Source organism: Trichomycterus rosablanca, chromosome 11, assembly GCF_030014385.1.
Source record: "Trichomycterus rosablanca isolate fTriRos1 chromosome 11, fTriRos1.hap1, whole genome shotgun sequence".
NCBI classification, from domain to species: Eukaryota; Metazoa; Chordata; class Actinopteri; order Siluriformes; family Trichomycteridae; genus Trichomycterus; species Trichomycterus rosablanca.
In genome coordinates this window covers 2,010,215-2,024,467 of record NC_085998.1, presented here as the reverse complement: position 1 = coordinate 2,024,467, position 14,253 = coordinate 2,010,215, and the positions used below count along the sequence as shown (strand labels likewise).

General features: G+C 40.2%; 1 protein-coding gene across 1 annotated transcript in view; it reads right to left on the bottom strand.

The window, feature by feature from the left end:
• fbn1 (fibrillin 1) overlaps positions 1-14,253 on the bottom strand; it is a 124,989-nt gene that overhangs the window by 10,375 nt on the left and 100,361 nt on the right. Inside the window, exons 58-62 of the mRNA XM_063004693.1 lie at positions 14,089-14,253; positions 13,399-13,524; positions 12,403-12,525; positions 12,203-12,319; positions 11,979-12,107 (exon numbers count right to left, since the gene is read on the bottom strand). The exon at positions 14,089-14,253 is cut by the window's right edge and continues 42 nt beyond it. Of these exons, the coding sequence (XP_062860763.1) occupies positions 11,979-12,107; positions 12,203-12,319; positions 12,403-12,525; positions 13,399-13,524; positions 14,089-14,253 (660 nt within the window). The remainder of the gene's footprint in view (positions 1-11,978; positions 12,108-12,202; positions 12,320-12,402; positions 12,526-13,398; positions 13,525-14,088) is intronic.

The following is a 14,253-nucleotide window of genomic DNA, read 5'->3' as shown; positions in this document are numbered from 1 at the left end:
GGGCGACTGTGGCAAGGAAAAACTCCCTGAAAATTACAGGAAGAAACCTTGAGAGGAACCAGACTCAACAGGGCCCATCCTTCTTGGGTGGTCTGGAGGATACTTTAAATAAATACACGATTTACACAAATCATACAAACACAGAATTGAATGATCTAAAAGTCATAACTGGTAATAAATAGATAAATAAACAATTAAATAATAATAGGGTTGTTATCCGCTCTAGTCTTCAATAAAGTCTGTAGTGATTTCTTGTCGTTGCAATTACTCCAGACCCGTCACATCTGACAGGAGCAGCATCGTTGTCCCGGCAGTCTCGATTTTAATCCTTAACCTCGGTGGGTAAACAGGTTTCCATCAGAATGCCCTCGGGGTAAAACAACAGAGAATGTAGTTAATAATGTACAATGCTAGTTGACAAACAGTTTTACAGAGAGTTTTAGACTCCGGCAGCCCTAAATATTACAGCATAACTAAAAGGGAGATCGAGCAGGTAACAAGGTCATGAAGGCTTTCACAGGACATCAGCGCCCACCTCTCCTACCCAAACCAGAGTGATTGGACAAGAGAGGCAGAACGACAGCGACCCAACATCCCTGATCACCACAAGTTTCTATGACCAAGAACCCCCAAGCTCTGCGCCTTTGTCTATATTAATCAAAAGCCTGAGAAAATAAATATGTTTTCAGTTTAGACTTAAACATTGAGACTGTGTCCGAATACCGAACAGAGGCAGGAAGATTATTCCAAAGTTGTGGAGCTTTGTAAGAAAATGCTCTTCCACCAGCTTTGGTCTTTTTAATTTTAGGAACTATAAGTAACCCTGCATCTTGTGAACGAAGTGGACGTGCTGGGTTGTAGTAATTAATAAACTCACTCAGATACTGTGGAGCCAGACCATGTAGCGCTTTATAGGTTAGTAAAAGTATTTTGTAATCAATGCGAAATTTAACTGGCAGCCAGTGTAGAGATGATAGAACAGGAGTGATATGATCAAATTTTTTAGTTCTAGTTAGCACTCGAGCTGCTGCATTTTGAACTAACTGGAGTTTGTTTAAGGATCTACCAGAGCATCCAGTTAGAAGAGCATTACAATAATCTAACCGAGAAGTTATAAACGCATGGATCAGTTTTTCGGCGTCATTAACAGATAGTATATTTCTTATTTTAGAGATATTACGCAAATGATAGAAAGCAACTCTAGTAATATTATTAATGTGTGTATCAAATGAGAGATCTGAATCTATTGTGACACCTAAGTTTTTTACATCTGGGCTGGGAGTAACAGAGAACGTGTTTAAGTTTAGCACCAGGTTAGACAACTTGTCTCTTGCAGCTTTAGAGCCAACAAGTAAAACCTCAGTTTTATCTGAATTAAGTAAAAGAAAATTACACGACATCCAGTTTTTTATGTCGTTTACACAATCTTCTATCTTACTGATTGTGTCAGTATCATTTGGTTTGGCTGATATATACAGCTGTGTGTCATCTGCATAGCAGTGAAAGTTTATGCCATGTTTATGAATAATTTCACCTAGTGGAAGCATATAGAGTGTAAATAATAGCGGTCCAAGTACCGACCCCTGTGGAACACCACACTTTACTTTTGTAGTTTCTGAGCATTTATTATTTACATAAACGAATTGAGAGCGGTCAGTCAAATATGATTGAAACCAAGAGAGTGCGAGTCCTTTAACATCTACTGTATTTTCTAGCCTCTCCAGTAAAATGTTATGATCGACCGTATCAAACGCTGCACTAAGATCTAATAGAACAAGAAAAGAGACACATCCATTATCAGAAGACATTAACAACTCGTTAACTACTCTAATTAATGCGGTTTCGGTACTATGGTTGGGTCTAAATCCTGATTGAAATTTTTCATGAATACAATTTTCATTCAAATAAGAACATAGCTGTTTGGAAACGACTTTTTCTAATATCTTTGAGACAAAAGGAAGGTTTGAAATTGGCCTATAATTAGATAAAACATGTGGATCAAGATTAGGTTTTTTAATCAGGGGTTTAATAACAGCACTTTTAAACAATTTAGGTACATACCCAAGGCTAAGGGATGCATTGATTAATGTAAGCAGGGGCTCTACAATAGCTGGGAGTAAATCTTTAAGTAAACGAGTTGGAACAGGATCGAGTATACACGATGATGACTTCGATGATTTAATCAACACAGTTAGTTCATTTTGGGAGATTGGATTAAAGGAATTTAGTTGGATTAACTCGTTACTATTATCACCAATGCTGCTCGGAGTGAGTCCATACTTAACATTGGCAAGTGACACACTCTGACTCTGAAGTCGTATTTTTTCTATCTTGTCATTAAAGAATTTTAAAAAATCATCACTGGTACAGTCAGGCGGTATATTAGATTCAGTTTCATTGACGTTTTTAGTTAATTTGGACACTGTCTCAAAAAGGAATCTAGGATTGTTTTTATTTTTCTCTATTAGGGATGAATAATATACAGATTTAGCTTTTATAAGTGCATGTTTATACTCAGTTAGAGCATCTTTCCAAGCAATCTTATACACCTCCAGTGTAGTGTGACGCCACTTACGTTCTAATTTCCGTGCTGCTTGTTTAAGTGCGCATGTGTGGTCATTGTACCATGGAGCAAGTTTTTTCTCCCTAATCAGTTTAGTTTTGAGTGGGGCTACGTTATCTAAGGTTGTGCGCAGTACGGTCTCTAGGTTTTGAGTTGCCTGATCTAGTTCTTTAGGTTCTGATGCTGATATATTTGGTAATTCTGGTAGGCAGTTTATGAACGCTGCTGCAGTTGCAGATGTAATAGTGCGCTTACATTTAAAACGATTTGGTTGCTGTATATTATTGGACAGGGACACTTCATATATTAGTAGGGAGTGATCAGAGATTAAGTCATTATGTGGTATAATTTCCAGGTTGTCTATGTTTATACCATAAGTAAGTATTAAATCTAAGGTATGTTTACAGCGGTGAGTGGGTCCTGTTACATTTTGGGTGATGCCTAAGGATTCTAAAATAGAATCAAACGCAATTTTGAGTGGATTACACTTATCCTCATAATGAATATTAAAGTCACCAACAATTAGAGCTTTCTTAGTTGATAAGACTAATTTAGAAAGAAAATCGGCAAATTCGTTAAGAAATTCTGAGTAAGGACCAGGGGGTCGATAAACAGTAACCAGTTTAAACATACTATTTTTATCAGATGAACATTTATTGGTTATGTCAGAGATAAGAACTTCAAACGAGTTTGTTATGGGAGTTGATTTTACAGTAAGACCTATGTCTTTATCATAAATTGCGGCTATTCCTCCACCACGACCACTAAGACGTGGCTTATGTTCATAACTGTAACCCGGAGGAGATGCTTCATTTAAACCTAGATACTCATCAGGTCTAGCCCAGGTCTCGGTTAAACACAGGGCACTAAGACAGTTATCTGTAATTATTTCATTTACAATTACTGTTTTGCATGCAAGTGACCTGATGTTTAGAAGTCCTAACTTTAGTTTAACTTTACTAGGGTTTTCATGATGCTCATTTAGATTAATTTTAATTAAGTTATTATGACATACTTTTTGATTTTGTTTTGGCTTACACCTGCCACGGTAAACAGACACAGTCTCAATGGTTTGTGACCTAAGGATTCCGGGTGACGTCCGATGGCGACTCGCAGACAGTCGGTTAGGCCTGTTAGTCTGCTGCCTGGTCTTGGCTCTGGATAGTCATTTAACACTATCTGCCGCTACACTAACGCGGTGGTAAAGCCTGTCACCTATGCTGCAAGAAATGCGAGCAGCACCCTCCCACGTGGGGTGGACACCATCCCGCTTCAAAAGACCAGGCCTTCCCTCAAAGGTGGACCAGTTATCTACAAAATCGATGCAGTTTTCTGAGCACCATTTAGACATCCAGCGGTTCAGCGACAACAACCTGCTGTAGGTTTCGCCACTGGGTCGAATCGGTAAGGGGCCAGAGCACACTACTGCCTCAGACATCGACCTAGCTAACTCACACACCTCTTTAACATTACTCTTAGTAACCTCAGACTGCCGTAAACGAACATCATTAGTGCCGACGTGGATAACAATCTTCGAAAATCTACGATTAGCATTAGCCAGCACTTTCAGGTTTGCTCTGATGTCAGGCGCCCTGGCCCCCGGAATACAGGTGACTATGGTTGCTGGTGTCTCTATGGGGGTTGCAATACGCACGTGTCGGAGCTGAGAATCTCCTATAACCAGAGCACTTACATTAACAGGCTTCTCAGCGGGTGGCTCACTGAGTGGGGAAAACCTGTTGGACACGTGCAACTGAGATGGTCGGTGCTTTTCCCTACGACTATGTCGCCGAGACGTCACCCAGTCGCCCTGCTGTGAGGGCTCTAATGCCGGAGTCTGGGGTTCTACACCTGAACTGCTGCCATTCGGGACTGCTACAGCTGAATCTAAGCCCTCACTAGTAGTAGTCTGTTCTAACGCCCGAATGCGCCCTTCTAACACTGAGATCTTCTCCGTCAGGCTAACAACTAATCTACACTTATCACATATAAAGTTATCACTAAACACGGAGAAGGAATAACTGAACATATTACACTCAGAACATGGATATAATGCTCCTGCTGGGGCCATAGTAACAAAGTAATATACTTAGCTTTACAAGATGAGTTGGAGATGATGTTTATGTTGGATTCACCGGCGCTTCTGCTGGTAGTCACAGAAGAACGGCTTTAATTCCGGATGAAACAGGCGATGATAAGCTGGAATACAAAAACCACCAACCAAAGCAACACAAACACGCTTCGTTCGGACAAAAGCGGCTGTAATTCTAAAGGAAAACGGTGTTATGCGCTGGTGTACTAAACAAATAAACGCGCTTCCTACGAACAGAAACGGTTATAACTCCCCACAAAACAAAGGTGTTTTAAGAGCTGAAATACAGAACACAACCAAACACAAACAACCAAACACAAACAACCAAACACAAACGCGCTTCGTGCGGACCGAAAAACGGTTTTAATTCTGGATAATTATGATGTTTATGCGCTGAAGTACAAAAACAAACAAAACCGGCTTCGTTCGGATGCCGGTAGCAGAAGTTTCCTAGTTTCCAACACAGCACGAATTTACGTTAGTAAACACAAGCGCTTTTTTACGATAAACAAAATAAAACTAAATCAACAACACACGGAAGATTAACGTATAAATTATATGTTTAAAACATACGTATATAAAAAGTTATTTAGCTAAAGGCTACAAACAAACAACTAGGCTAGCGTCTCAGCGTGCGTACCACCGCCAGAAGCATTTATCAATCTCCCTGCTGAAACTTTCTCTTGGATCTAATTAATATTGTTTTCGTTTTTCTTTCATTTCTGACAGAAGATTGTAAGTTTTTTAATAATTTTCTTCGCCCATACAGAAATAAGGGCAATTTTATGAAAATTATAGTGTAAATTATACATGGGTAAAGTACAAACGCACTTTACGCAAATTCACGAAACGAACCAGCTACGTAGGTCAGGTTCCAAAAGAGCAGGGTCCACTCAGAACAGACCTCGCGTTGGTCGTCCAAAGAAGCTGAGTGCACGTGCTCAGCGTCACATCCAACTGCTGTCTTTGAAAGATAGGCGCAGGAGTGCTGTCAGCATTGCTGCAGAGATTGAAAAGGCGGGGGGTCAGCCTGTCAGTGCTCAGACCATACGCCGCACACTACATCAAATTGCTCTGCATGGCTGTCACCCCAGAAGGAAGCCTCTTCTGAAGTCTCTACACAAGAAAGCCCGCAAACAGTTTGCTGAAGACATGTCAACAAAGGACATGGATTACTGGAACCATGTCCTATGGTCTGATGAGACCAAGATTAATTTGTTTGGTTCAGATGGTCTCAAGCATGTGTGGCGGCAATCAGGTGAGGAGTACAAAGATAAGTGTGTCATGCCTACAGTCAAGCATGGTGGTGGGAATGCCATGGTCTGGGGCTTCATGAGTGCAGCAGGTGTTGGGGAGTTACATTTCATTGAGGGACACATGAACTCCAATATGTTCTGTGAAATACTGAAGCAGAGCATGATCCCCTCCCTCCGGAAACTGGGTCGCAGGGCAGTGTTCCAGCATGATAATGACCCCAAACACACCTCTAAGACGACCACTGCTTTATTGAAGAGGCTGAGGGTAAAGGTGATGGACTGGCCAAGCATGTCTCCAGACCTAAACCCAATAGAACATCTTTGGGGCATCCTCAAGCGGAAGGTGGAGGAGTGCAAAGTCTCGAATATCCGCCAGCTCCGTGATGTCGTCATGGAGGAGTGGAAAAGCATTCCAGTGGCAACCTGTGAAGCTCTGGTAAACTCCATGCCCAGGAGAGTTAAGGCAGTTCTGGGAAATAATGGTGGCCACACAAAATATTGACACTTCAGGAACTTTCACTAAGGGGTGTACTCACTTTTGTTGCCGGTGGTTTAGACATTAATGGCTGTATATTGAGTTATTTTGAGGGAAGAATAAATTTACACTGTTATTTAAGCTGCACACAGACTACTTTTCATTGTGTCAAAGTGTCATTTTGTCAGTGTTGTCCCATGAAAAGATATACTTAAATATCTGCAGAAATGTGAGGGGTGTACTCACTTCTGTGATACACTGTATCTATAATTATATTTAAGCAATAGAACACGAGAGGGAGTGTGTTATCGCAAATAACATCACGGCTGTGATTCGGTCGCAGGCACGAACCGAAGGTGAGTAGATCATCACAGCCGTGATGTTATTCACGATAACACACGACCTCGAGTGTTCTACTGCTTTTATACAACAGTTGTTACAAAATAAAGAAAGAAAATAAATCAAAGAAGCCCTGAATTTTATAATAAATATGCTTTAATATTGACAATAGCTTCCGCCAAAAAGTAGTTCCACAATGTTGCTGCTATGCAACTGTAAAAATTCCTACCCTGCCTTAACACAGTAGGCTAAAAAAGGCATAAAGTTTAACACTACAAAGCAGACATCCCAAGTTGCAAAAACTCATTTCAGGGAGGTAAAAATAACAAGAAGAAGAAGGCAAGAACCTCCGAAGGGAAAAAAAGAAATAAAGAACCTCTCGCACACACCAAAGGATTATGGGTGATAACAGAACTTTTAGGAGCTGCTAACTGAGCTATTAAGCTAACTGTTCTCGTTACAAACACATTCATGTTCCCTACATAGTGCACTAGATTGTGTATCAGATCACGGATTTATGTTCCCTACATAGTGCACTAGACAGTATATTAGACAATCGATTTATGTTTCCTACGTGGTGCACTAGATTGTATACCAGATTAAGGATTTATGTTCCCTACATAGTGCACTAGAAAGTATAACAAGATAATAATTTGTATTACTTACATAGTGCACTAGATAGTGAATTAGACAATTGGTTATGTTCCCTACACAGTGCACTAGATAGTGAATTAGACAATTGGTTATGTTCCCTACACAGTGCACTAGATTGTGTATCAGATCACAGATTCATGTTCACTACATAGTGCACTAGATAGTGAATTAGACAATTGGTTATGTTCCCTACACAGTGCACTAGATTGTGTATCAGATCACAGATTCATGTTCACTACATAGTGCACTAGATTGTGTATCAGATAACGGATTTATGTTCCCTACATAGTGCACTAGATTGTGTATCAGATCACGGATTTATGTTCCCTACATAGTGCACTAGATTGTGTATCAGATCACGGATTTATGTTCCCTACATAGTGCACTAGATTGTGTATCAGATCACAGATTCATGTTCACTACATAGTGCACTAGATTGTGTATCAGATAACGGATTTATGTTCCCTACATAGTGCACTAGATAGTGAATTAGACAATTGGTTATGTTCCCTACACAGTGCACTAGATTGTGTATCAGATCACAGATTCATGTTCACTACATAGTGCACTAGATTGTGTATCAGATAACGGATTTATGTTCCCTACATAGTGCACTAGATAGTGAATTAGACAATTGGTTATGTTCCCTACATAGTGCACTAGATTGTGTATCAGATCACAGATTCATGTTCACTACATAGTGCACTAGATTGTGTATCAGATAACGGATTTATGTTCGCTACATAGTGCACCAGATAGTGAATTAGACAATTGGTTATGTTCACTACATAGTGCACTAGATTGTGTATCAGATAACGGATTTATGTTCCCTACATAGTGCACTAGATTGTGTATCAGATAACGGATTTATGTTCCCTACATAGTGCACTAGATAGTGAATTAGACAATTGGTTATTTTCCCTACATAGTGCACTAGATTGTGTATCAGATCACAGATTCATGTTCACTACATAGTGCACTAGATTGTGTATCAGATCACAGATTCATGTTCACTACACAGTGCACTAGATTGTGTATCAGATCACAGATTCATGTTCACTACATAGTGCACTAGATTGTGTATCAGATAACGGATTTATGTTCCCTACATAGTGCACTAGATAGTGAATTAGACAATTGGTTATGTTCCCTACACAGTGCACTAGATTGTGTATCAGATCACAGATTCATGTTCACTACATAGTGCACTAGATTGTGTATCAGATAACGGATTTATGTTCCCTACATAGTGCACTAGATAGTGAATTAGACAATTGGTTATGTTCCCTACACAGTGCACTAGATTGTGTATCAGATCACAGATTCATGTTCACTACATAGTGCACTAGATTGTGTATCAGATAACGGATTTATGTTCCCTACATAGTGCACTAGATAGTGAATTAGACAATTGGTTATGTTCCCTACACAGTGCACTAGATTGTGTATCAGATCACAGATTCATGTTCACTACATAGTGCACTAGATTGTGTATCAGATCACAGATTCATGTTCACTACATGGTGCACTAGATTGTGTATCAGATAACGGATTTATGTTCCCTACATAGTGCACTAGATAGTGAATTAGACAATTGGTTATGTTCCCTACACAGTGCACTAGATTGTGTATCAGATCACAGATTCATGTTCACTACATAGTGCACTAGATTGTGTATCAGATCACAGATTCATGTTCACTACATAGTGCACTAGATTGTGTATCAGATAACGGATTTATGTTCCCTACATAGTGCACTAGATAGTGAATTAGACAATTGGTTATGTTCCCTACACAGTGCACTAGATTGTGTATCAGATCACAGATTCATGTTCACTACATAGTGCACTAGATTGTGTATCAGATAACGGATTTATGTTCCCTACATAGTGCACTAGATAGTGAATTAGACAATTGGTTATGTTCCCTACACAGTGCACTAGATTGTGTATCAGATCACAGATTCATGTTCACTACATAGTGCACTAGATTGTGTATCAGATCACAGATTCATGTTCACTACATGGTGCACTAGATTGTGTATCAGATAACGGATTTATGTTCCCTACATAGTGCACTAGATAGTGAATTAGACAATTGGTTATGTTCCCTACACAGTGCACTAGATTGTGTATCAGATCACAGATTCATGTTCACTACATAGTGCACTAGATTGTGTATCAGATAACGGATTTATGTTCCCTACATAGTGCACTAGATAGTGAATTAGACAATTGGTTATGTTCCCTACACAGTGCACTAGATTGTGTATCAGATCACAGATTCATGTTCACTACATAGTGCACTAGATTGTGTATCAGATCACAGATTCATGTTCACTACATAGTGCACTAGATTGTGTATCAGATAACGGATTTATGTTCCCTACATAGTGCACTAGATAGTGAATTAGACAATTGGTTATGTTCCCTACACAGTGCACTAGATTGTGTATCAGATCACAGATTCATGTTCACTACATAGTGCACTAGATTGTGTATCAGATCACAGATTCATGTTCACTACATAGTGCACTAGATTGTGTATCAGATAACGGATTTATGTTCCCTACATAGTGCACTAGATAGTGAATTATACAATTGGTTATGTTCCCTACACAGTGCACTAGATTGTGTATCAGATCACAGATTCATGTTCACTACATAGTGCACTAGATTGTGTATCAGATCACAGATTCATGTTCACTACATAGTGCACTAGATTGTGTATCAGATAACGGATTTATGTTCCCTACATAGTGCACTAGATAGTGAATTAGACAATTGGTTATGTTCCCTACACAGTGCACTAGATTGTGTATCAGATCACAGATTCATGTTCACTACATAGTGCACTAGATTGTGTATCAGATCACAGATTCATGTTCACTACATAGTGCACTAGATTGTGTATCAGATAACGGATTTATGTTCCCTACATAGTGCACTAGATAGTGAATTAGACAATTGGTTATGTTCCCTACACAGTGCACTAGATTGTGTATCAGATCACAGATTCATGTTCACTACATAGTGCACTAGATTGTGTATCAGATAACGGATTTATGTTCCCTACATAGTGCACTAGATAGTGAATTAGACAATTGGTTATGTTCCCTACACAGTGCACTAGATTGTGTATCAGATCACAGATTCATGTTCACTACATAGTGCACTAGATTGTGTATCAGATCACAGATTCATGTTCACTACATGGTGCACTAGATTGTGTATCAGATAACGGATTTATGTTCCCTACATAGTGCACTAGATAGTGAATTAGACAATTGGTTATGTTCCCTACACAGTGCACTAGATTGTGTATCAGATCACAGATTCATGTTCACTACATAGTGCACTAGATTGTGTATCAGATAACGGATTTATGTTCCCTACATAGTGCACTAGATAGTGAATTAGACAATTGGTTATGTTCCCTACACAGTGCACTAGATTGTGTATCAGATCACAGATTCATGTTCACTACATAGTGCACTAGATTGTGTATCAGATCACAGATTCATGTTCACTACATAGTGCACTAGATTGTGTATCAGATAACGGATTTATGTTCCCTACATAGTGCACTAGATAGTGAATTAGACAATTGGTTATGTTCCCTACACAGTGCACTAGATTGTGTATCAGATCACAGATTCATGTTCACTACATAGTGCACTAGATTGTGTATCAGATAACGGATTTATGTTCCCTACATAGTGCACTAGATAGTGAATTAGACAATTGGTTATGTTCCCTACACAGTGCACTAGATTGTGTATCAGATCACAGATTCATGTTCACTACATAGTGCACTAGATTGTGTATCAGATCACAGATTCATGTTCACTACATAGTGCACTAGATTGTGTATCAGATAACGGATTTATGTTCCCTACATAGTGCACTAGATAGTGAATTAGACAATTGGTTATGTTCCCTACACAGTGCACTAGATTGTGTATCAGATCACAGATTCATGTTCACTACATAGTGCACTAGATTGTGTATCAGATCACAGATTCATGTTCACTACATAGTGCACTAGATTGTGTATCAGATAACGGATTTATGTTCCCTACATAGTGCACTAGATAGTGAATTAGACAATTGGTTATGTTCCCTACACAGTGCACTAGATTGTGTATCAGATCACAGATTCATGTTCACTACATAGTGCACTAGATTGTGTATCAGATCACAGATTCATGTTCACTACATAGTGCACTAGATTGTGTATCAGATAACGGATTTATGTTCCCTACATAGTGCACTAGATAGTGAATTAGACAATTGGTTATGTTCCCTACATAGTGCACTAGATTGTGTATCAGATAACGGATTTAAAAGGTGATTGGGGAAAAACGCCTGTCGCCTGCGTGCGCGTTTGTGTGCATGAAGCTTGTCGTTACTGGCAGTTGTGGTGTGAAAAGTCTGTGCTGTTATCACCAATATCAGTACGGTTAGAGCTCTTCTCAACCAATCAGACTGTAAGGTCGGAACTAACTGTTGTATATATACAGTATATATGTGTGTAAAACTGTGTGTGCTAGTGAAAGGCTTGTATGATAACGTGTGTGTGTACTAAGGTGTGTACGACCTTCACACCGCTGGCCGGCCTGGTCCAGTGAGAATCCCCTCTGACATTCACAGCTGAAGCTGCCCGGACTGTTCTGACACACCCCGTTAGGACCACACAGACCTGGCTCGGACGTACACTCGTTATGATCTACACACACACACACACAAGCACATGGATATATACAAAAAATCTTAGCAGGAAATAATAGTGTGTGTGTGTGTGTGTGTGTGTGTGTGTGTTACCGATGCAGGTTGTGTGATGCTGTGTGTATCCCGGAGGACACTTGCAGGTGAATCCACCGATGGTGTTCACACACAGGAACTGACAGTTATGCTGCTTAGTGGAACATTCGTCCAGATCTGTGACACACGGCGAGCAGTGAGTGGGTGCCACGCGGTACCACATACTGAGGTGTGGGTGTGGGAGTGGGTGTGGGTGTTACCTCTGCAGCTCTTGCGATCTTCCTGCAGGCTGTAACCTCGAGGACAGGAGCACACGTACCCCCCCTCGATGTTCTTACAGATGAAGTTACACGGTTTAGGGGCCTGAACACACTCGTCCACGTCTACACAGAGAAACACAGTGTGTGTGTGTGTGTGTGTGTGTGGTCTAAAAGTCAAACCGACTTTCCTACAGCACTGTCTATAAAGTACACAACACTTAAGACTGTGTTTCTGATGATGGTATATACAGAGGGGGCCAAAAAATGTATACAACCTGTAGTTCTACATTTATACACACGTCAAGGGATGAAAATAAGTCACCATCTAATACACAGTGCTAACTTATACTGTTCAACTTTAAACAAGTTCAGGGTCAATACAGTGTCTGTCTGTCAGTCTATCTATCTATCTGTCTATCTATCTGTCTGTCTATCTATCTATCTATCTATCTGTTTATCTATCTATCTGTCTGTCTATCTGTCTGTCTATCTATCTATCTATCTATCTGTTTATCTATCTATCTGTCTGTCTATCTGTCTGTCTATCTATCTATCTGTCTATCTATCTATCTATCTATCTATCTATCTGTCTATCATCTATCTATCTGTCTATCTATCTTATCTGTCTGTCTGTCTATCTTATCTGTCTGTCTATCTATCTGTCTGTCTATCTATCTATCTTATCTGTCTGTCTGTCTATCTATCTTCCTTATCTGTCTATCTATCTGTCTGTCTATCTATCTATCTAGCTGTCTATCTATCTGTCTATCTGTCTGTCTATCTATCTATCTATCTTACCTGTCTGTCTATCTATCTGTCTATCTATCTTATCTGTCTGTCTGTCTGTCTATCTATCTTTCTATCTTATCTGTCTATCTATCTGTCTGTCTGTCTATCTATCTATCTTATCTGTCTATCTATCTGTTTATCTGTCTGTCTGTACATCTGTCTGTCTGTCTGTCTGTCTATCTACCAGTCTAGATAACACACACTCACCAATGCAGACGGTGCCGGTGATGTCAGTTGTGTATCCAGGATTGCAGATGCATTTGTAGGAACCGATTGTGTTCTTACACTGTCCATTCTTACACAGATTCCCCATCACCTTACACTCATCGATATCTACACACACACACACACACACACATACATACATACATACACACACACACACCAATACATTTTTAAACTTCTTTTAACAGCTCTTAAATTTAATATACAAAATAAACGTTGGCCACTCGGGCGGGGCACCGGTCTAGGTGCTAGCACACCACTGTGGTGTGTCTGAAACTCGCGGGGTCGAATCTCAGAAAACCCATGGACAATCAGCTGTGGCTGAGGGAGGCAAGGTCTTCACACTGCGAGATGCGTTTTCTGGGGGTGGGGGAGTTCCATGAAGCTTAGCGTGGCTCTCTATACATTATACACAATGCCGGCAGGTTGTGAGAGGTGGCCGTAGTCTGGACATGTGTTGGAGGGGACGTGTGGTGTTCCGGACTTCCTTGATCAAATCGGGGGCAGCCGATTTACAATCGGGAACTAGATGTGACTAAAGTAAAGTTGTTGGCTGTTGGTCACCCCCCCCCCATCCCGCTGGAAGCTTATATACTGGTTAGCAACACCTAGCCAATATGAGCCAAACTTTAGCGTAAACAAAGTCTTGTAAGAGTAAACGATCTCTCTCACCTTGTCCGTCGGTGGTGTATCCAGGACCACGTGGACACATTTTCTTGTACTGCGTGGTCCCAGGAAGTGGGCATATCTCACAGTTGGGACCCCATCCGCGCCCCCCGTCACAGCAGCACTCTGATTTACTCACGCTCACTCTGTTAGAAGAACCCATCTGACAGA